Below are 21235 nucleotides of genomic sequence, written 5' to 3' on the forward strand. Positions count from 1 at the left end.
CTCAGGGTCGTGGGATTGAGCCCTGTGTGGGGCTGTGCTCAGTGGGAAGTCTGCTTGAGATTCTCTCTCTCTCTATCTTAGCTGCCCCTCCCCACCACTCTTTCTTTTCTCTAAGAAAAATAAAAAGTAAATCCTGTTAGTATTTGGACAACAAAGAAACCCTGATGTGTGAGTACACTGAAAAGTCACTTTATTCATTATTTTTAAAAAAATGTTTATGTATTTTGAGAGCGAGCGAGAGCACATGCACAAGGCAGGGTGGGGCAGAGGGAGAGGGAGAGACTGACCCTCCAAGCAGATTCCCCACTGAGTGCAGAGTCCAACACAGGGCTTGATCCCATGACCCCGAGATTATGACCTGAGCTGAAACTGGGAGTCAGATGCTCAACCCCAGGCGCCTGTGGTTGTTTGTTACCTATAACTCCGAGCTCTAGTTTCTCAGGGCACGGGGTATGTATGTCCGCTGTGTGGACTTAGGGAGTGGGCCCAGTGCCCCAGTACCTGCAGGAGGACGCTCCCTCCTGTTTTCATGGCATTTTCAATCTCTTGGATGTAACCGCTGTCCTGGATGGAGAGCTCCTGCAGCCTGGGCCCTTCCATCCGCCGGATCCAGCCATGGGCTTGCTTGTGCGGGTCAATGAGCAGGGGCCACTGCAGGCTGTTCTTGATCAGGACAGCGTTCTCAGTTGAGTACTGACCAAGGGGGAGCCCCTGAGAGTGCCACAGGCCAATCTGGAACGACAGCATTGTTACTTCTCGGTCTCACACGCTTGTTCCCCTCTTCAGTATCACTGCCTTTAGAAAAATCCAATACTCCTTAAAAGGGTTAAGGAGATGAACAATTTAAAACATTGGGATAAGATATTTTGGGTTAGAGGAGTATTCACTAATTGACACTTTTCTGTTCATCAGGAAGGACGAATGCCCATCCCAACAAAGATGTTACGGGAGACAGATAACTGTAAGAGAGGGATCCTGTTCCCAAGGGTCTTGGACTTGAGTCACGTATGAAACTTGCAAGAACACAGAGTGACACCGAGGTACTTCCAGCTACCCTGTTGCACACTCACCACCTGCCAAGCACACACGTACATTATCTGGTTAGATTGTGATAACAACCCTCATTTCTCGGGAGGAGGAATTGGAGTCTGCCCATGGTCAGACTGTCGGAGGAAGAGGCTGACCCATGGTGTGACTCAGACGCTGACTCCAACACTGATAAATTCTCATCCTTACAGAGGCTCTGCCTGCAGCCCGGGCTTGGCGGCAGTACCCGCAGGTTGGGAAGAAGAAGCCAGGAAGGCTCACGAAGGTCAGAGAAGGGACAGGACCCAGGGACAGTTCAGTGAAAGGCGGCAGGGCATCCCACAGAGAAGCCAAGGATACTTGTCATTTTTTAAAGGAAAGGGAAGAAGTTTTTTGTCTGAGCCTGTGAAGAGCTGCCCGCTCTTGAAGTCCGCACAAGAGGAAACTGGAGAGGGGATGAAGAACCCTGAAACCCACGAGTAGCTCCGCTTGCATCCGATTACAGGTGCAGGAGAGCCAAGGTCCACGCGGGGACAGAATCAAACTTCTGACCCAAGAGTTTATGTTTTAAAAACCAATCATTCTCCTGACTGCCTTGTTTTTCTTCAGTGTTTTACCGAAGTATGTGTTCCTAAGTGTTCGGATTTCATTTTGCTGATTTTGGAACTTCAGATAAAAGGTTTTATAACTGTATTTATATAATCTCACTGCTATATTTATGAACACACTTAGATTTATTTATCCATTCTACTGGTGAATGGATATGATGAACATATCTCAAGTTGGTGAACATATCTCAATGGTGAGCATTCTCAAGTTTTGGGCTATTATGAATAATGCTACAATGAACATTCTGTTACATTCTTTTGATCAACTTATATATTCATTTCTTATGGGTAAGCACCTACGAATATTGGGTCATGGGGTATTTTTTTTTTTTTTTAAGTAGGCTCCATGCCCAGCAGGGACCCCAATGTGGGGCTTGAACTCATGACCCTGAGATCAAGACCCGAGCTGAGATCAAGAGTCGGATGCTTAACTGCCTGAGCCACCTAGGTGCCCTAGGGATATGTATTTTTAATAGTCATAGCTAAAATCAGTTTTCTAAGATGATTTTAGTATTTTTAAAAAGGATTTTATTTATTTATTTGTTAGAGAAAGACAGAGAGAGAGAGGGCACAAGCATTTCTGTTACTCCATATCCATGTGAACTCTTAATATTATTGGTCTTTTAAATATTAGTCCTTTTGGCTGATGTGTTGTGATATCTCATTTTAGATTTAACTTTCATTCTCTCATGAGTAATGAGGTTAAGCACCTTTCAAATGTTTATTGGTGATTTTGTGAGCCGCCTGTTCAAGGTTCTTGCCCATTATTTACTTTACTGGCTTGTATGTCTTATGCTTACTGACTGGTAGTAGTTCTTTTTATTGCAAATATTCTCTTCTATTTGTTGACTTCTCTTTATATTGTCCGAGCTGTTTCTTTTGATGAACAGAAAGCCAAAATTTTAATGTACTTCAATTAATGTTTTCCTTTATGGTTAGTTCTGCTTAAAAAAAAAATCAGTGTTCAGGGTCATAAACATATTCTCCTTCCATAGTTAGGTCCACGGTTCAACTGCAATTGAATTTTTATATATGATGTGGGGTAAGGATCAAATTTCTTTCTTTCTTTCTTTCTTTTTTTTTTTGCTTCTGGATATCCAATCACCTAACACTATTTATTGAACTGTAGTATCAGCTTTGTTATAAATCAGATGTCCACGTACGTGTGGGTGTGTTCCTGGGCTCTCTGTTCTGCTCCATTGGTGGTGGTGTTAGTCCTGTGCTGGGACACCCTGGATAAATAATTCCACTGTCCTAACTAAATGTCCTAAATGTTGATATTTGATATAGCAAGTCCTTCCAGCTTGTTCTTCATCAACATCTTAGACACACTGGCTCTCCACCTTCTCTTATAACTTTCAGACTCAGTTTGTCAGGTAAGACACATACACACACCTGCACTCCTACCTGCTGGAATGCTAACTGGGATTACACTGGGAATACAGACCCATTTGGGAAGAACTGGCAGCTTCAGGATACTGAGTCTTTCAGATTATAAACATGGCATAACTCTTCACTTATTTAGGTTTCTTAAAATTCATCTTAATAGTATTTCATAGCTTTGTTCCTGTAGGTTTTACACAACTTCTGGGTGGATTCGTTTTGATGCTGTGATAAATGGTGTCTACAAATACTGTACACCCTGTTTGTTGCTGGTGTAGAGAAATGCAGTCAGCTTCTGTGTATTGACTTTAATTCCAGAAACTCTGAGAAACTTTACTACACCTTTATGAATTCTCATGATATACCTACAAAGCCTCTTGGATTTTCTAGGTACTTATCTGGAGGAATTTCTGTTTTTTTTTTTTTTTCTTCTTTTCCAATCTTAGTATTATTTACTTTTCTTGCCTTATTGCACTGTCTAGGATCTCTGCCAGGGTGTTAGATACAAGTGGAGCTGGTGGATATCTCTTTGTCATGTTTCTAGTCTCCAAGGACAAACTTTTTTGACTGATGCTTCATTGTTTCAATTCTGATTTCTTCTCTGACCTGTGGTTAGTTTGGGAGTAGATGTCCTAATTTCCAGAAATATGGGGATTTTCAAAGAAACTTTTAATTATTCACTTCTGGCTTGTCTTTTGGACAGAAAACATGCTCTGTGATTTCCGTCCATCAACATTTGTTGAAATCTTTTTATGGTTGGTTATACGGTCAGTTTTGGCAGTGTTCTACATGTGCTAGCTTAGAATGTGTAAGTTTCAGGTGTAGGCTGCCGTGTATGCCTATGAAGTCTTTTTGTTGATGATACTGCTTGAATCTCTATTCTTACTGATTTTTGTGTGTGTTTTTTTTTTTTCCTATGAGCTACAGGAAGAAGTGTTAAGATCTTTCACTATGATTGTAGATTTGTCCATTTTTACCTGTGATCCTTTTAATGTGTGCTTTATAAATTATTTTAAGTCTGATTATTAGGTAAAAATAAATTCAGAATTGATAAAACATTCTTGGAGACTTAGACCGATTCTTATTGTAACATAAACTTATTTAATTCTAGTAATCCTTTCTTACCTTAAAATCTATTTTGCCCTTTTTTGGTAATCTGTGGTAAGTCCCCCCCCACTTTTTTTTTTTACTGTCGACCTTTATGTTTTAGATAGGTCCTTTCTAAATAAATAACTTATGGTTTCTGTTTTGTGCTTTGGTTTATATTTTTATATAATCTTAGAATCTTACCCTTTAAAGTGGACCTTTTAGACCACTTACATGTAATGTAATTATTGATATATTTAGGTTCAAGTTGGTTACGAGCACTATGAAAATGAGAAGCCAGTATTTGCTTCTGAGACTTTTTGTAGACTGGATGGTCAGTTTAAGTTGGGTTATCATGGGGGAATCAATCTAAAATTACTCTTAGGGGATGAATAAAAAAAAGTGTATTTCTTTTTTATCCCCTCAACATAGATAGCTAGACAATAACTATTTATTGATAAATGTGACATCTATATTTTTAGTTCTTTCTAAGAATACTACCTGTGGCTCAGTAACTTCACCTATTTTATTTTTTAAAGATTTTATTTATTCATTTTTAGAGAGAAAGAGCCAGCGAGTGCAGGGAGGAGCAGTGGGAGAGGGAGCGAGGGCCTGATCCCACAACCCTGAGATCATGACTTGACCCAAAATCAATAGCCAGATGCTTAACTGACTGAGCCACTGAGATGCCCTGAGTTCATCAGTTTTATTAATGAAAGGGGCTTCTGGGACATAAATATTTATTAGGGCTGGGCAGTAGGATTACAACGAGTAAGAGGATTTTCTGTGACTTTTGCCCAGAGGATGAGAAATAAGAGATGTAACTAGCTGAGGCATGAGAACTGTAATTAAAAAAAATTTTTTTTGGTGGGGGGTGCCTGGGTGGCTCAGTGGGTTAAAGCCTCTGCCTTCGGCTCAGGTCATGATCCCGGGGTCCTGGGATGGAGCCCTGCATCAAGCCCCGCATCGGGCTCTCCACTCAGCAGGGAGCCTGCTTCCTCCTCTCTCTCTCTGCCTACTTGTGATCTGTCTGTCAAATAAATAAATAAAATCTTAAAAAAAACTTTTTTTTTAAAGACACAGAACAAATTTCAGTGTTTTCCTTTATCAAAACAATTTGGGGAAAAGATTCCCATAAACAAACAAACAAACAAAAAACCCCCACAATACTCACACCCAAAATTCAAACCAACAGCAGCCACTTAACTGGATAATAGAAATACATTACTACCTCATGCTTCTGTGCCATGACTTCAATTAAGGAAAAGTTAGGAGACAAAGGAATGTTGTTTTTGGTGCAAAGATTCTTCCATTTGTTCACAATTAACTGGCGAAATTCTGCTGTTAACACTCCACTGTAGACAATGCACGCTGCTGAAATAAGCATGTCGCCCCAAATTCCTTCCAACTTCTTGTCTATTTGATCGATTGTTTCTTGCCATCGAGTCTAAATGTTAAATAAAAATGAGTTCTTACCATTTGACATAAAATACATTGTTATGAAACATTTAAGATATTCGTGGTCTCCAACTTGATCTAGCATTGCTATTACTATTACTGATCTCATGTGTGTTTGCATTAAAATTAGTAAACGATGATATAAAACAAACAGTTTTCTACAGGGAACGTGAGTCCTATTCTTGGATTTGTCAACAGTGTCATATTTGTTAGCACCAATAGCCATGTCAAGTCCTTTGTGTCATGGAGCAGGGTAATCTTTAAAACAACAATTCATTATATTATTAATGGTGTTGTGTAATAATCGTGACCAATATGTATTGAATCCTTCCATGTCTAACAGGCATTTTTCTTTGAAAATCTCATTTGACCCTTTCAATCTCCTGTAAAGTAAAAGCCACTGACTTCGTTTTAAGACCACGAAGTTGAAGTTTAAAGATCAGCGGAAATTTTAAAAAAGGGACAAAAGAGGTCTGAGGATTGACAACAGAATATCCTATTCTTCTCCCTTCTGACATCTCATCCCTGTTAGCCACCCCTGGTTTATGCATTTGGCTTGGGTTGTCCCTGTGCTTCACAGGGAAAGCTCGGTGACAGGTTCACTGTGGACGTCATCAGACTGGAGAGCTGAGGTCTGGGGAGCAAGAGAGTCATGTCGGATCCTTGGCAGTCTGTCGCCCGTTTTAGGAACTACTTGACCAGAACGCCTTTATTTTTATCAAGAGTGTCTCCTGATCTCAATAAAAAAGAACTGGATGATAACTGGATTATAGCTTCAGGAGGCCCGTGATACAACCCTGGGTGAAAACAGCATCTTGGGGCTTGTGGAGCCCCAAGGAATTACTGGAGGAGATACAGAGCCCCCGAGAGTCATGCCTTCTCCTCCTCCAGCGCGGTGAGGAGAACAGACGCACACTGCAGGCGCCTCGTGGCCAGGTTCCTCCTGTCGCCTAAGAGTTGCTTTTGCACAACCATGTCTTTGTAGGCTCCCTGCAGAAACAGGAGATGTTCTTCAACCTGAAAGACAATGCATTCATCATTGGGACCCACTACTATTCTCATTTGGCCTCAAGAGTTTAACTGTCACTTTAACTGTATTTATATAAATACAGTGGTGGCCACTTCATATCCACAGCCTGGAAAATCTTCCTGGGGAGATGGGCTATGTTAACACTAAAAACGTAGTCAGCGGATAAAGGATTCCTTTATACTCCAGCTTGTCTTTACAAGGTCACTTTCCTCAGCAGGCTTTTGTACCAGCCCAGCATATGAAAATTCATCATTTTCTGATTTCTTTTTCACACAGAAAATGTTATATCCTATTTCCTTCTCCAAGAAAATGACTGAACCTTTTCATTGCAGATACACCAACCAGCCCGATGGAACTAACGGGATTCTGAAGCAAGGCTGGTCGGATGGAGGGGCTTTAAACTATGCCTGGGCTGCCGGGAGAAAGGTACCGTCATGAACAGCTGACAAAATGCTATTCTGAACCCAGCACGTATCTTGATGACGCCTTTGCTCAAAAGTATTTGGTGAATTTCTATAGAAATGATCGCCCATGGATAAGGCCCAAAGTTTTGGACCAGCCAATAAAATCTGACCCCAACCTCCCTCCCCAGTGTCCTCTCCGTTCCAGGATTACCCTGTAGCCAGACTGTAGCCAGACTGCTTCCTTCTGCATTTTCTCCACACTCCTTAAATGTTCTTGTCTCTGGGGTTTGGCTCCCATCCTTCCCTTATGCCTGAAATCCCAAGGCATACTTTCAAGTCCTCATCACAGTCCAGCCGTTAGGAAGCCTCAGTCCTGTCACATCCACACTGATGGATTGTTTATAACCACTGTTTGAGAAGTGATTATAAATGACCTGATATTATCTCTTGGGTTGTGGCCTTATTATGTTTACATTATCTTTATATTGTTATTTATATTTTATATTTATATTTTTTAAAGATGTTCGTGTCTTCTCAAAATCTTTGAAGACCGTGTTTAGCATGGAAACTTGAACACAGTGTGTTCACGGAATCATAAATACAAAATTGTGCTTATTGAACGCAGTTTCTAACTTATAATTTTTCCTCCTAAAGATGTTATCCTGGTGAAAATACCTAATTAAAATTATATATACATGTTAGCTATTTTTGGCATGATGACTCTAAAGATTTACTTCTTGCTGGTTCACCCATAATAATTACTCTGTTGTTTTCACTCTGATATAAAATGCTGTTTTTGTTTGCCTGCTCATTCCTTCTGATTTGATTATTCTGAGAAAACATTCATGCTACTACTACTCATGACCTCATGAGCTATATAGTCAAGTGAAGGATTTACTGATTCAACTGAACACATGAAATTCCTTTTTCCTTTGTTCGCTTTGTACTGTCATTTGATTTATTTTCTTTTAGTTCCAGTACAGCTAACATATAGTGTTATATTGGTTTCAGGTGTGCAATATAGTGAATCAACAATTCTATACATTGTATAAATGTATACATCTATACAATGCTCTTCACAAGCGCACTGCTTAATCCCCATCCCATATGCCTCTTTCCCCCACCCACCTGCCTCCCCTCTGGTGACCACCAATGTGTTCTCTAGAGTTAAGAGTCAGGTGGTTTTCGTTTTTTGTTTTGTTTTGCTTTTTCCTTGTTCATTTGTTTTGTAAATTCCACATATGAGTGAGCTCATATGGCATTGGTCTTTCTCTGACTAATTTCACTTAGCATAATATGCTTTAGTTTCATCCACGTCATTGCAAATGGCAAGATTTCATTTTCTGATGGCTGAGTAATATCCCATTGTGCGTCTACACCACATCTTCTTCATCCATTCATCAGTTAGTGGACACTTGGGTCGTTTCCATAACTCAGTTCTTGTAAATAACACCGTGATAAACACAGGGGTGCATTTAAGGACCCTCCATCCTGCTGTCCACAGTGGATGCACCAGTCTGTATTCCCACCAACAGTGCATGATGGTTTCCTTTTCTCCATGTCCTCACCAACACTTGCTTCTTGTGTTTTTGATTTTGGCCATTCTGACAGGTGTTATTGTGATTTTGATTCGCATTTCCCTGGTGATGAGTAATGTTGAACATCTTTTCATGTAAACCCATAAAATTTCTCTTATATGACAGGCACTATGTTCCCCCAAATAACAATTTTTTTTTTTAGAAAAATTTTTTTAAAGATTTTATTTATTTATTTGACAGACAGAGATCACAAGTAGGAAGAGAGGCAGGCAGAGAGAGGGGGGGAAGCAGGCTCCCCGCTGAGCAGAGAGCCTGATGCGGGACTCGATTCCAGGACCCTGAGATCATGACCTGAGCCGAAGGCAGAGGCCCAACCCACTGAAACACCCAGGCGCTCCTAAGACCTATTTTTAAAAGAGGAGAAAGTATATAACTGAGTGAGGAGAAAATCTCAATGGAGAGCTTAAAACCAGTGGAGTTAACTACTACACTCACTTTTAAAATACTAAGTGTATCCATTAATATTTATATACATTTCAAATACACTTGAGTTCAAGGAGTTAAAATATTAGAAACTTCTCGTGAAGGCCCTGGTTGCAAGCTGGAAGGGAATGTACGCTTATCCTCAGTAAGGATCTGACTGAAATTTAGAGTTTATTGTTTTTCTGCCCTACCACTTAATAGGAAAAACAAATCGACAATATTATGAGTAAGTATTTGTCGGGTAAATGAATGAAAATACAAAAAATACACAAAAGAATCATGAACATTGAGAGAACTGAGTAAATACCAAACTTGAGAATACCAAGCATCAAAGAATATGTAACTGGGAGTTCCAGTCCAAGATGGTGACAGAGGAGGCACCCGAACCCACCTGCTCCTGTGGACGAACATACAGCTACATCCAGAGCAACTCCCCGTGAGACAGACTGAGAAACCAGCTGAGAGCTCTGACACGCTGGGCCCGTGAGAAGTACCCACATCCAAACAGGCAAGGCTGAGCCTTTCACCATAAGCCCGCCCCTGGCACAGTGACACAAACAGAACTCCCAACTCCAGCTTCCGCCTCAGGGCAAAGGTTCTGAAGCCGACATCTAGTGTCTCTCTCAACTTTTGCGACTGAAAGCCAAGTGGGCTTGTGTCCACAAGACCCACCTGACGGGAGCAAATCCTTTCTAATGGCCATGGCCCTCAGGGCTCAGCACAGAGGGAGCAGAGGGAAATGCCTGTCCCCCAGTCCTTGCTTTAAAGAGGCCTATTTGAAAGAGGCTGTGACCTGAGGGTCAGGCTGCTAGTTTAGCACACATCTGGGGGTTGACTGTGATTTCCCCAGAGCCTGGGTGCTGGTAGGTGCCCCAGTCTTGGTGGTGGTGGCCCAGAGGATACACCCCTGGAGCACTTGGCTCTGGCAGCCAGCAGAGCCTATGTCTGTGGGTCCCAGAGAACTACAGCAAACAAAGAAACAGTTCTTAGGTGCTTAGTGCTGAGGGCTCAGACAGAAACACCCACCTCCCAATCTGTCCCCGAAGAGAACTAGTTACACAGGCTTCCAAGGAGCCTGCTCTAGGGGCTGACTGAGATGCTCCGCTCTGGGACATTAACAGGTGTTGTCACACCCTGAATTCTGGGAGCCCCTAAGAACAAACAAGGTTGCCTGGGCACTGCCACAGTGGGGGAGAGAAGCAGAAGCTCAGGTTGGACTGAGGAGTTTCCTCTCCTGTGCAAGGCCATACTGTCAGGACAGGGAGACGTGGCCATTTTATCAAATGCACAGAGACCAACACAGAAAGTCAAGGGAAAAAAAAAGAAACACAATTATTCCAAACCACAGAAAAATAACTGCCCTGAAAAATAAAACTACAGACGAATATAACCTTGATGAATATAGATGCAAAAATTCTCAACAAGATACCAGCAAACCGAATTCAAGAACACATTAAAAGAGTTGTACACCATGACCGTGTAGGATTTATCCCTGGGATGCAAGGATGGTTCAACATATGCAAATCAATAAATGTATTACATCATATTAAGAGAAGGATAGAAGTCACATGAGCATCACAATAAGTGCAGAAAAAGCATCTGACAGAATACAATATCCTTTCATGGTAAAAACCATCAACAGATCATGTATAGAAGGAACAAACCTTAAGATAATAAAGGGTAGTTAATACAAATCCATAGTTAACATTATACTCCATGGTGAAGAACTGAGAGTTTTTCCTCTAAGATCAGGAACAGGATAAGGATGCCCACTATCATCGTTCTTACTCGTTACAGTATTGGAAGTCCTGATCAGAGGACTTCCAATCAGGCAAGACAAAGAAATAAGTAGCACCAAAATCAGAAACAAATTAAGGAAAAGTGTCACTATTTGCAGATGAGATGCTTTTGTATATAGAAAATCCCAAAGACTCACCCCCCCAAAACTGTTAGAACTAATCAACAATGTTAGTGAAGTTGCGAGATGTTAATATCAATATCCAGAAATCAGTAGCATTCCTATACAATAATAAAAACAGTATGGCAACAGGATAAAATAGATGCACAGAGTAATGGAACAGAAGAGAGCACCCAGGATCAAATCCTGGCATGTATGGTCAAGTAATATTCGATGAGGGAGCCAAGAACATCCAATGGGGAAATGATAGTCTCTTCGACAAATGGAGCTGGGAAAACATGCAGAACAATGAAAGTGGACTCCTACTTTACACCATTTACACAAATTAACTCAAAATAAATCAAAACACCATAAAACTCCTAGTAGAAAATGTAAGGAAGAAACTGCTTGACATTGGTCTTGGTGATGAGTTTTTTGGATTTAACACTAAGAGTGTACAAACCAAAAGTCACCAACTAGGACTACATCAAAGTTTGATCAAAAGTAGGACTACATCAAAGTTTGATCAAAAGAAAGACTACATCAAAGAAAATGAAAGGGTAACCTACGTAATGGGGGAACAGTTTTGCAGAACAGTTGGGTAAGAGGCTAATATCCAAAATATATAAAGAACTTATACAACTCAGTAACAAAACCCCAAACCATCTGATCAGAAAATGAGCAGAGGATAGGGTCTCTGGGGGGCTCAATCGGGTAAGTGCCTGACTCTTGATTTAGACTCAGTCATGATCTTAGGGTTGTGGGGTGGAGCCCCACATTAGGCTCTGTGCTTGCCAAGGAGTCTGCTTGGGATTCTCTCTCTCCTTTCCCTCTGCCCCTCCCCCATTCGTGTGTGCTCTCTCTCTCTCTCAAAAAAAAAAAAAAAAAAAAAAAAAAAGAGCAGATGAACTAAACATTTTTCCAAAGAAGACATACAGATGGCCAACAGACATGAAGAGATAGTCAGTATTGGGGTGCCTGGGTGGCTTAGTCAGTAAGAGGTAATATCTCACACCTGTTAGATTGTGTATCACCAAAAAAAAAAAAAAAAAACAAAACAACAAAAAACCAAAACCAGAAAAAATAACAAATTTTGTGGCCCCATACAAATTCTAGGATTGTTTGTCCTGTGAAAAATGCCTTGGAATTTTGATAGGGATTGCATTTAATCTGTCGCTGGCTTTGGGTAGTACAGACATTTTACAATGTTAATTCTTTCTAGCCATGAGCATGGACTATCATTTCATTTATTTGTATCTTCTTCCTTTTCTTTCCTCAATGTCTTACAGTTTTCAGAATATAGAGTACAGTACCAAGGAGTTGCTTTCAACTCCTTGGTTAAATTTATTCTTAGGCATTTTATTTTTTTGACACAATTGTCAATGTGATTGTTTTCTTAATTTCTTTTTCAGATAGTTTGTTATTGACATAATGAAACACAACTGATTTCTGTATATTGATTTTGCATTTTGCAACTTTACTGGCTTTGTTTATTCTACTAATTTTGGTTGAATTTTTAGGAATCTAAGTTAATGGTTTGTTAATGTTGATGATCTTCTCAAAGAACCAATGTTTGGTTTCACTGATTTCCTCTTGCTTTTTGATTATTTTGTTTACCTTTGCTCTAATATTTATTATTTCTTTCCATTAGCTATATATTGGGCTTAGTGTGTTCTTTTTCGAGTTCCTTAAAGTATAAAGTGAGGTTATTGAGATCCTTCTTTTTTTAATTTAAAGATTTTATTTATTTATTTGACAGAGCATAAGTAGGCAGAGCAGCAGGCAGAGGAAGAGAGAGAGGCTGACTCTCCACTGAGCAAGGAGCCCAACTCGGGGCTTGATCCCAGCACCCTGGGATCATGACGTGAGCCAAAGGCAGAGCCTTAACTGATGGAGCCACCCAGGCACCAAGGATCTTCCTTCTTTTTAACGTAGCAGTCCACAGCTCCGAATGTCCCTCTGGGCACTGCTTTCGCTGCATGCCAGGAGTTTTGATACGTCGTGCTCTGTTTTCATTTGTCTCTAAGTATTTCCAAACGTACCTTATGATTCTTCTTTGGGTCACTGATTGCTCTGGAGCTCATTGTTGGATCTTCACGTATCTATCAATTTTCCAGTTCTCCTCTGTTCTCGGTTGCCAACTTCACTCCTTGTGGTCAGAGAAGGTACTTTGTGGCCATCTGCCTCTAAGAATCCAGGAAGACCCACTCTGTGTTCTGCTGTTGGACGCAGTGCTGGTACTGCCTGTAGGTCTCGCTGGTTCGTTGTGCTGCTCATTCCTCTTTCCTTATCTTCTGTCTGGTGGTTCTATCTCAGACCTTTTAAATTTCTGATTTTTGCTTATTTAGGCTTTCAAGTTTATTTTTGGTTGACTTTTAGTGACTAAGAATTTCATGAAAACCAGGCATATCATTCAGGTTTTTAAATTTACTTACACAGAATTTTTAATAATTATTGAAAAACAACGAATGGATATTTCCATTAAATTAAAAATTCCAGGTGAGCCTTGAACAACACAAGGGTTAGGGATACCCCCGAACACCCCCATGCAGCTGAAAATCCACTTCTGTCTCCCCAGAGCTTACTTACTAATAGCCTGCTGCTGAGTAGAAGCTTTACTGATAACACAAAGCGTATTTTGTATGTGGCACGTATACGATATTCTCATAATAAAGGAAGGTAGAAACAAGAAAATGTCATTATAAAAGTCACAAGGAGGAGAAAATACATTTACAGTGCTGTGCTGTGTTTACTGAAAACCATCCACGTAGAAGCGGACCTTGCTGTTCTAGCCTGTGTTGTTCAAAGGTCAGCTGTATTTCTTCTCAAACTCCCTGTTTACTAAGTTGTATAATGTGTAATTTTTTTTCTTTAAATTATGAAGTAACCTTTCTCCTGTCCTGGGCTACTCCATTCATGAACTTGCATGTGGGTCAGAAATGGGCTGACAGAGGCACGTCAATTGTATAAATATCGAACTATTTCTGCAGTGGTTGCTAAGTGGTCCTGTGCCACATCCTGGAGAGGGCTCCCAGCCCTACCACTGCCCATCTTGGCCCTCCCCCTCCGACTATCCTGTCTTCGTAGGTGACCTCCAGGACCCCACACTGCTCCGTGACTGGCTGGCGTCTGGGCCACACCGGCTGTTGGATGGTTTGTGTATCACTCATGGATGGGAGTATATTTTGTGGAGCCCCTAAGTGCTTTCGAGTTAGACCTGGGTTAGAGCGTGGTCGCCACTTAGAGGTTCAAGGTATTGGACAAATTTACTAAATCTTTGACTTTAGTTTTCTCCCTTGGAAACATCTCCTTCTGAAAGGTGACTTGAGGACTGACCGAGAAAGTTCGTATAAAGCCTCCATGTGGCACTGGGAGCAGGGTCTGTGCTCTGTAAATGTCAGCTATAAGCAACATATCTCTAAATGGGACTGGATACGTACATCATAAGTGGCAACAAAATAGTAGTAGTAAAATGACATGTCAACATAAAATACATTCAGTAAAAATTTGTTAATTTTCTTCAAACTATCCAATACTTTTTATATAGCCAAGTTTGCAAGAAACGCCTGGTGGGGGGCAGGCAGGTGACATAAATATTTGCAGTGTGTTGGAGGTTTATAGCCATGTGAGTGCCAGCCCATGGCTACCAGAGCTTCTGGATTTTCAAGTGAAGACCAAAATTCAAATTTTAAATGAAATCCCCAGATTTGAGAAAGAGAGAATTTTATTGAAATGGTGTGGGAGCGGGGGAGGTTTGGGAGAAAGACCGTATACAGGCGAACAGAAGGTGCCAGAGGGCTGCCTTTCCCTGCTGGGTCACCCCCTCTCAGAATGCCTGTGAGTGGGCTGGCAACCTTGGTCCTCCCTCCTGTCATGACACCCCTGTTTTAACTGAACACCAAGAAGTTTAAGACAAAACCACATCTTTATAAAACAGCAGAGTAATTTGATATAAACAGGTTAAGGACAGTTTTTAAAATCACAGATTGATACTGGGTAAGTCTTTGGTAGACAGAAGTCACCAAGCTCTCCTGGGAGAAATCTGGTGAAATGGTAAATTAATACATTACTGACACAGTAATATTTAGCATTATTTAGTGTTTTATTATGTGAAAGCCACCTGTACATATAGCCCTGTATTATTTGCTTAATCACAATTAATCTCTTTACTACCTTTACTATTATCCTCATTTTACCCTAAACTGATGAAACTCTATGGAGAGAATGACCTCTTCTTGGTGTTTCTGACTAGTTCACAAAGCTGCTGCAAGTTTAACAAGCAAACAAATGTCTTACCAGCTGCAAACCTCTTTGTTTCTCGGCCAACCTTTGTCGTGCAATTTTGAGGACATTTTGAGCTTCAGCTACCCGGATTTGCTTAGGGATCACCACCTAAAAAAGAATGTCACAACGTTCAAGTGCTAAAAAATTGTCAAGATTGCTGTTAAAAATGTTGCTTATGTTTGAAAGACATTTGTAAGTGTCAATTCTTCCAATCGGCTTTCCTAGAATTATGTGTACTAAAGGGATAGCCAGTAGTTTAATATGGTGAGACATATGAAAATCAGCAAATAAGACAAGAGCACAGTTGCCATAAATAAAATAAAATAATAAAAAATAAAATAAGAAATATAAATATTTATAAGATAAATTTATTTATAAGATAATTTATAAAATAAAAATAGAATAATAAAAACAGAAAACATAAAATTGAGGCCTGTTAGCATAGGATCTTGGATTAAGTGGTTTTCACTAGGGGTGTTCTTCCCACGGCAGTTCCCATGCGCTTTGTGGCGTGCACCCTCTCCCTGGGGCTAGGCCGTGTGACTTCTGGCTGGTGCCGACACTTGAGGGGACCATACTCAGGGGGACAACACTTGGGGGGGACAGGACGTACCTTCCGTACTTCATGGTAGTTATTCAGAGCTATGATCCAATGGCACATAGAGCAACAGGCAACTGACACGAGGGCAACCTTGTTTGGGTTGAAATCAGGTAAGGTTACAATTTTTTTCAGCTTCATGAAGACCTAGAGATAACACAATTCCGTGTATTACGAGAAAAAGCAATGCTCGTGTCCTGAAGTTTTCCTCAGTCCCTATGAAAATGAACTTGTATTTCCCACAAGAAATCCTCGGCCCTCCTCAGTCAGAGCTGTGTGGCCGCAGCTGGGACACAGCGACTCCAGCAGCTGTGTAGAGAAACATCTGGGACGGACACCTTTGACATATCGTTGCTGCCGCGGCTGGCCTGCTGGCTCTGCTGGAGTTCCACCAAAGGGACTTGTGCCCCTGAGGTGTGAGCAGATGGGACACCATCCCCAACCTTCTGTCCCCAAGGGGCACGTTGGCAGGGTACGGTTGCTACTTGAAGGGCCCTGTCATCTGCAGCGGAGGCAGCGAGGCCCTGGCCAGCTGGGGTCCCTGAGGATACTCTGGCTTCCCAGTCACCACATCTATGGGCACAACCTTGTTTCCAGTTGGATACATACTATTTCTCATCTACTTTGGGGAGTCATCATCAAAATAAAATCTTTCTCAGACGGAGACTCCTTTTCTCTTCCTTCCCAACCAGGCATTTCCTCTCTTGCCTGGGAGGACAGAAGAGCATTTTGCTACGTGATTTACATGGCAGGTGGTCTATTATCAACTTACTATTGGTGTTTTCATTATTGCTTAAAATACTGTTACGCTTTTAATAATTTCTTTCAATGAGCTATTATTTTAGCTTGAAAGGCCTGTTTAAACAAAACCACGGGGAATCATTTTTGTTAAGAATGCTTCAGAGAGTCCGTAGTTTTACATTAATTCAGGAATAACATGGATGGCAACCTTAACATTCTGCTAAAAACGTTGCCTTGTTCATACACTACCTTGTATTTCCTAATAGCATGGATCATCATGTAAGTAATTAATTGACTGTGGTAGTAGCCGTGTGACTTCTGGCCTCCCTATTACAATGTTACCTTCGTAACACCAAGGAATGAATTGGTCTTGTGAGCTCTCGTCATGTCTCATGATGTCCCTTGGAAGGTTACGGAATGAACCAAGGACAGTGCCTCGTATGCATCTACAGATCTACCCGGCTGCCCCTGCATGGAGCTCTCAGCCCAGCTCCTGCCCAGTACCCGGTCTGCATAGTCCTCCAGCCTCTACATGTCAGCCACTTCCAAAGCTGCTTTCACGTTTCTGGGTACTTGTTACTGCAGCAACCACTGTCTGGGACCCAAATCTCTATTTGCTTCCTGTGAGCACGGTGACAAATTCCCACAAACTGGGTGACCGAAAACAACAGCAGTTGATTCTCTGACCTTGCTGGGATGAGAAATCTGAAATCCAGGTTAGGTGGGATAGTACTCCCTCCTGGGGCCTGGGGGGGATTCTCTTCCTCACCTTTTGCAGCCTCTGATGCCACAGGCATTGGCTGGTGGCTATGTCGGTGGCATGTGGCCCTCTTACTGCTACCTAATGTGCCTCGGTCCAGACCCTCCTAACCTCCCGCCGTCCCTGCCGTACCCCTCCTCTTCCTACAATATGCACCTGTCCAGTGTGGCCTCTGGCTCTACTAGGGCCCTCAACTCCAATGCTTGCTCAGATTTTCATCCTCCTTGAAGACCGACGGTAAATCTCTATTCTGCTGAATTAAATCTGTTCCAGCGAAACCATTCCCTAGAGTCCAGGCTACCCCATTTCCTTCAATTTTTTCTCTGCTCCAATCTGCCCCCATCTCCTCCAGCATGAATTCATATTTGTAAAGTGCTCAGAAGAGTGTCTGGCACACGTTTGTTATATGAATATTTGTTACACAAATAAAAATAAATCTTCGGGATCCAGTTCAAGACAGTGATGCAGGAGAACCCTGAACTCACCTTCTCCAAATCTACAACTACGTACAGATCAACTATCTCCAAAAGAAACCAAAAAGCTACCTGAATGACTCCTACACATTGGGCAATGAGAAGAAACACCCCTGGAACGGGGAACAGAAGCTGAGACGTAATCTTGCAGTACACCCCACTCCAGACACGGTGACCCACAACTGGGAGGGAACTCACAACCCCAAGCTTCTCTCTCGACTTTTTAGGCCTGTACCTGAGAGAAGACCCCCAAAATATCTGCTTTGAAAGCCAATAACGCTTCCCTCCCGAGGCCACAGTCAAGGGAGAAATAGTCCTGAAAGCATCCCTGTAGACTCGCACCTCCGCCCCCTCTACAAGTTCCTAGTTGTTCAGTGACAGAGGCCTCTATGCTTATCTTATGGCTCTGACCTAAGGGTTAGTCTTCTAGTTTGACATATCTAACAAAACTAGCAAAAGAAGAACGAGTGAAGTCCAAAGTTAAGAGAAGGAAGAAACAATAAAAATGAGGGCAGAAGTAAAGGAAATAGAGACTAAAAACACAATAGAGGGGGCGCCTCGGTGGCTCAGTCGGTCAAGCATCTGCCTTCGGCTCAGGTCACCATCTCAGGGTCCTGGGATTGAGCCCTGCATCAGGCTCCCTGATCAGCGGGGAGTCTGCTTCTCCCACACCCTCTGCTGCTTCCCCTGCTTGTGCTCTCTCTTGACAAATAAATAAAATCTTTAAATAAATAAACCAAAATAAAAACACAATAGAAAAGATCAATGAATCTAAGAGTTTTTTTTTTTTAATTTTAAAGATTTTATTTATTTATTTGACAGAGAAAGAGGCGGCAGGAGAGGGAACACAAGCAGGGGGAGTTGGAGAGAGAGAAGAAGGCTTCCTGCTGAGCAGAGAGCCTGATGTGGGGCTCCATCTCAGGATCCTGGGATCATGATCTGAACTGAAGGCAGCCGCTTAACCAGCTGAGCCACCCAGGTGCCCCTAAGAGTTGTTTTTTTAAAAAGACAACATTAGGGACACCTGGGTGGCTCAGTGGGTTGAGCCTCTGCCTTTGGCTCAGGTCATGATCTCGGGGCCCCAGGTTGGGCTATCTGCTCAGTGGGCAGTGTGCTTCCTCCTCCCCACTTTCTGCCTGCCTCTGCCTACTTGTGATCTCTGTCTGTCAAATAAATCTTAAAAAAAAAAATTTAAAAAAAGATTTAAAAAGACAACATTAAATTGAAAAACCTATAGCTAATTTACCAAGGAAAAAAGAGCACTGAAATAAATAAAATCAGAAACAAAAGAGATACTGCAACTGATACCATAGAGGTACAAATAGATTATAAGAGACTGCTACTTACAACTATATACCAACAAACAGGACAATTTAAAAGAAACGGATAAATTCCTAGAAACATGCAACCTACCAAGACTGAATACTAAAACAGAAAATCTGGACAAAATAATTATTGGTAAGGAGATAGAATCAGTAATGAAAAACCTCCCAACATACAAAAAGACCAGGACTAGTTGACTTCAGTGGTGAATTCTATCAAACATATTGAAAAGAATATCAATCCTTCCCAGAGACTTCCAAAAAACAAAAAAGGGAACACATGTAAAGTCATTTTATAAGGCTAATATTACCCTGATACAAAAACCAGACAAGGACACCACAAAAAAAGAAAATTACAGGCCGATATCCCTGATGAACAATGATGCAAAATCCTCAGCAAACTATTAGCAAGCTGAATTCAACAGTTCACTGAAAGTATCATAAACCATGATCGAGTGGGATCTATTTCAAGGGGTCAAGGATGGTTTAATATCAATTGATCAATCAATGCGATACACCACATTAACAAAGTGAAGGATAAAAATCACATTATCATCTTAATAGATGAAGAAGCATTTGACTAAATTCAATATTCATTTATGATAAAAATGCTCAACAAGCTGGGTAGAGCTAGAATATACCTTAACATGATAAAGACTGTACATGACAAGCCCACAGTTAACATCCTACTTAATAGTGAAAAGCTGAAAGCTTTTCTTCTAACATCAGGAATAGGAGAGGATGCTTACTCTCACCACTTTTATTCAACGCAGTATCCGAAGTCATAGCCAGAGCAACTAGGTAAGAAAAAGATGAAATGCATCCAAATCAGAAGAGAAGTAAAAACTGTCACTATCTGCGGATGACATATTCTATGTAGACTACCCTAAAGATGCCATCAAAAAATGAATTCAGTACAGTTGCAAATATGCCCAAAACTGAAGACACCGATGAAAGAAATTAAAGAAGACACAGTAAGTGAAAAGTTATTTTATGCTCATAGACTGAAAAAATATTATTAAAATGTCTGTAACACCCAGAGCAATCTACAGATTGAATGAAATCCCTATCAGAATTCCAATGTCATTTCCACAGAAATACTAAAGTTTGTGTGGAGCCACAAAGGCCCCAAACAGTCCGATAATCATGAGAATGGAAAACAAGGCTGCAGGCATCACGCTTCCTGATTTCAAAGCTGTAGTGACCAGGACAGTATGGTCCGGTCATAACACAGACACACAGACTGATAGACCAGAACTGAGTGTCCAGAAATGAGCCCATGTACATAGGGTTGGTTAATTTATAACAAAGGAGCCAAGCACAGACAATGGGGAGGGGCGCCTGGGCGGCTCAGTCAGTTAAGCATCTGACTTCTTTCAGCTCAGGTTGTGACCTCAGGGTTGTGTGACTGAGCTCTGCATCAGGCTCCATGCCCAGCATGGAGATTCTCTCCCTCCCTCAACCCCTCCCCTGCTCTCAAAAAAATAAAAATAAAAATAAAAATAAAAAAGAATATACAATGACGAAAGGATAATCTCTACAAAAATGGTGTTGGGAAAACTTGACAGCCATATGCAGGAGAATGAAGCTGGACCCCTATCTCACCACACACAGAACTAACACAGAAATAAATGGGTTAAAGACTTGGATATAGACCCAAAGCCATAAAACTCCTGGAAGAAAACACCAATGGTGAGCTCCTTGACATTGATTTTGGCAATGATTTTGGATTTGATATCAAAAGGAAAGGCAACAAAAACAAAAACAAGTAAATATGACTACGTCAAACTAAAAAGCTTTTGCACAGTAAAGGAAACCATCAGCAAAATGAAAAGGCAACATACAGAATGGAAGAAAATATTTGCAAACGATATTTATGATACAGTTAATATCCAACATATACAAAGAACTCCTCTAACTCAAAAGCAAAACAAACATGCAAACAAAAACCAAACAAACAGGGGCACCAGTGTGGTTCAGTTGGTTAAGCGTCCGCCTTCAGCTTAAGTCATAATCCCAGGGTCCTGGGATCAAGCCCCATGTCAGGCTCCCTGCTCAGCAGGAGCCTGCTTCTTCCTCTCCCTGCTGCTGCCCTGTTTACACTCTCTCTCTGTCCAATAAATAAATAAAATCTTTAAAAAAAT

General features: G+C 41.3%; 1 protein-coding gene across 1 annotated transcript in view; it reads right to left on the reverse strand.

Annotated features, from left to right (window-relative positions):
* Positions 1-21235, reverse strand: part of LOC111150822 (dynein axonemal heavy chain 14) — a 319964-nt gene that overhangs the window by 67008 nt on the left and 231721 nt on the right. The window contains exons 62-66 of the mRNA XM_022508439.1: positions 15811-15942; positions 15210-15305; positions 6438-6578; positions 5335-5550; positions 502-732 (exon numbers count right to left, since the gene is read on the reverse strand). Coding sequence (XP_022364147.1) covers positions 502-732; positions 5335-5550; positions 6438-6578; positions 15210-15305; positions 15811-15942 — 816 coding nt within the window. The remainder of the gene's footprint in view (positions 1-501; positions 733-5334; positions 5551-6437; positions 6579-15209; positions 15306-15810; positions 15943-21235) is intronic.

This window comes from Enhydra lutris, unplaced genomic scaffold, assembly GCF_002288905.1.
Source record: "Enhydra lutris kenyoni isolate GAN:26980312 unplaced genomic scaffold, ASM228890v2 scaffoldscaffold24, whole genome shotgun sequence".
NCBI classification, from domain to species: Eukaryota; Metazoa; Chordata; class Mammalia; order Carnivora; family Mustelidae; genus Enhydra; species Enhydra lutris.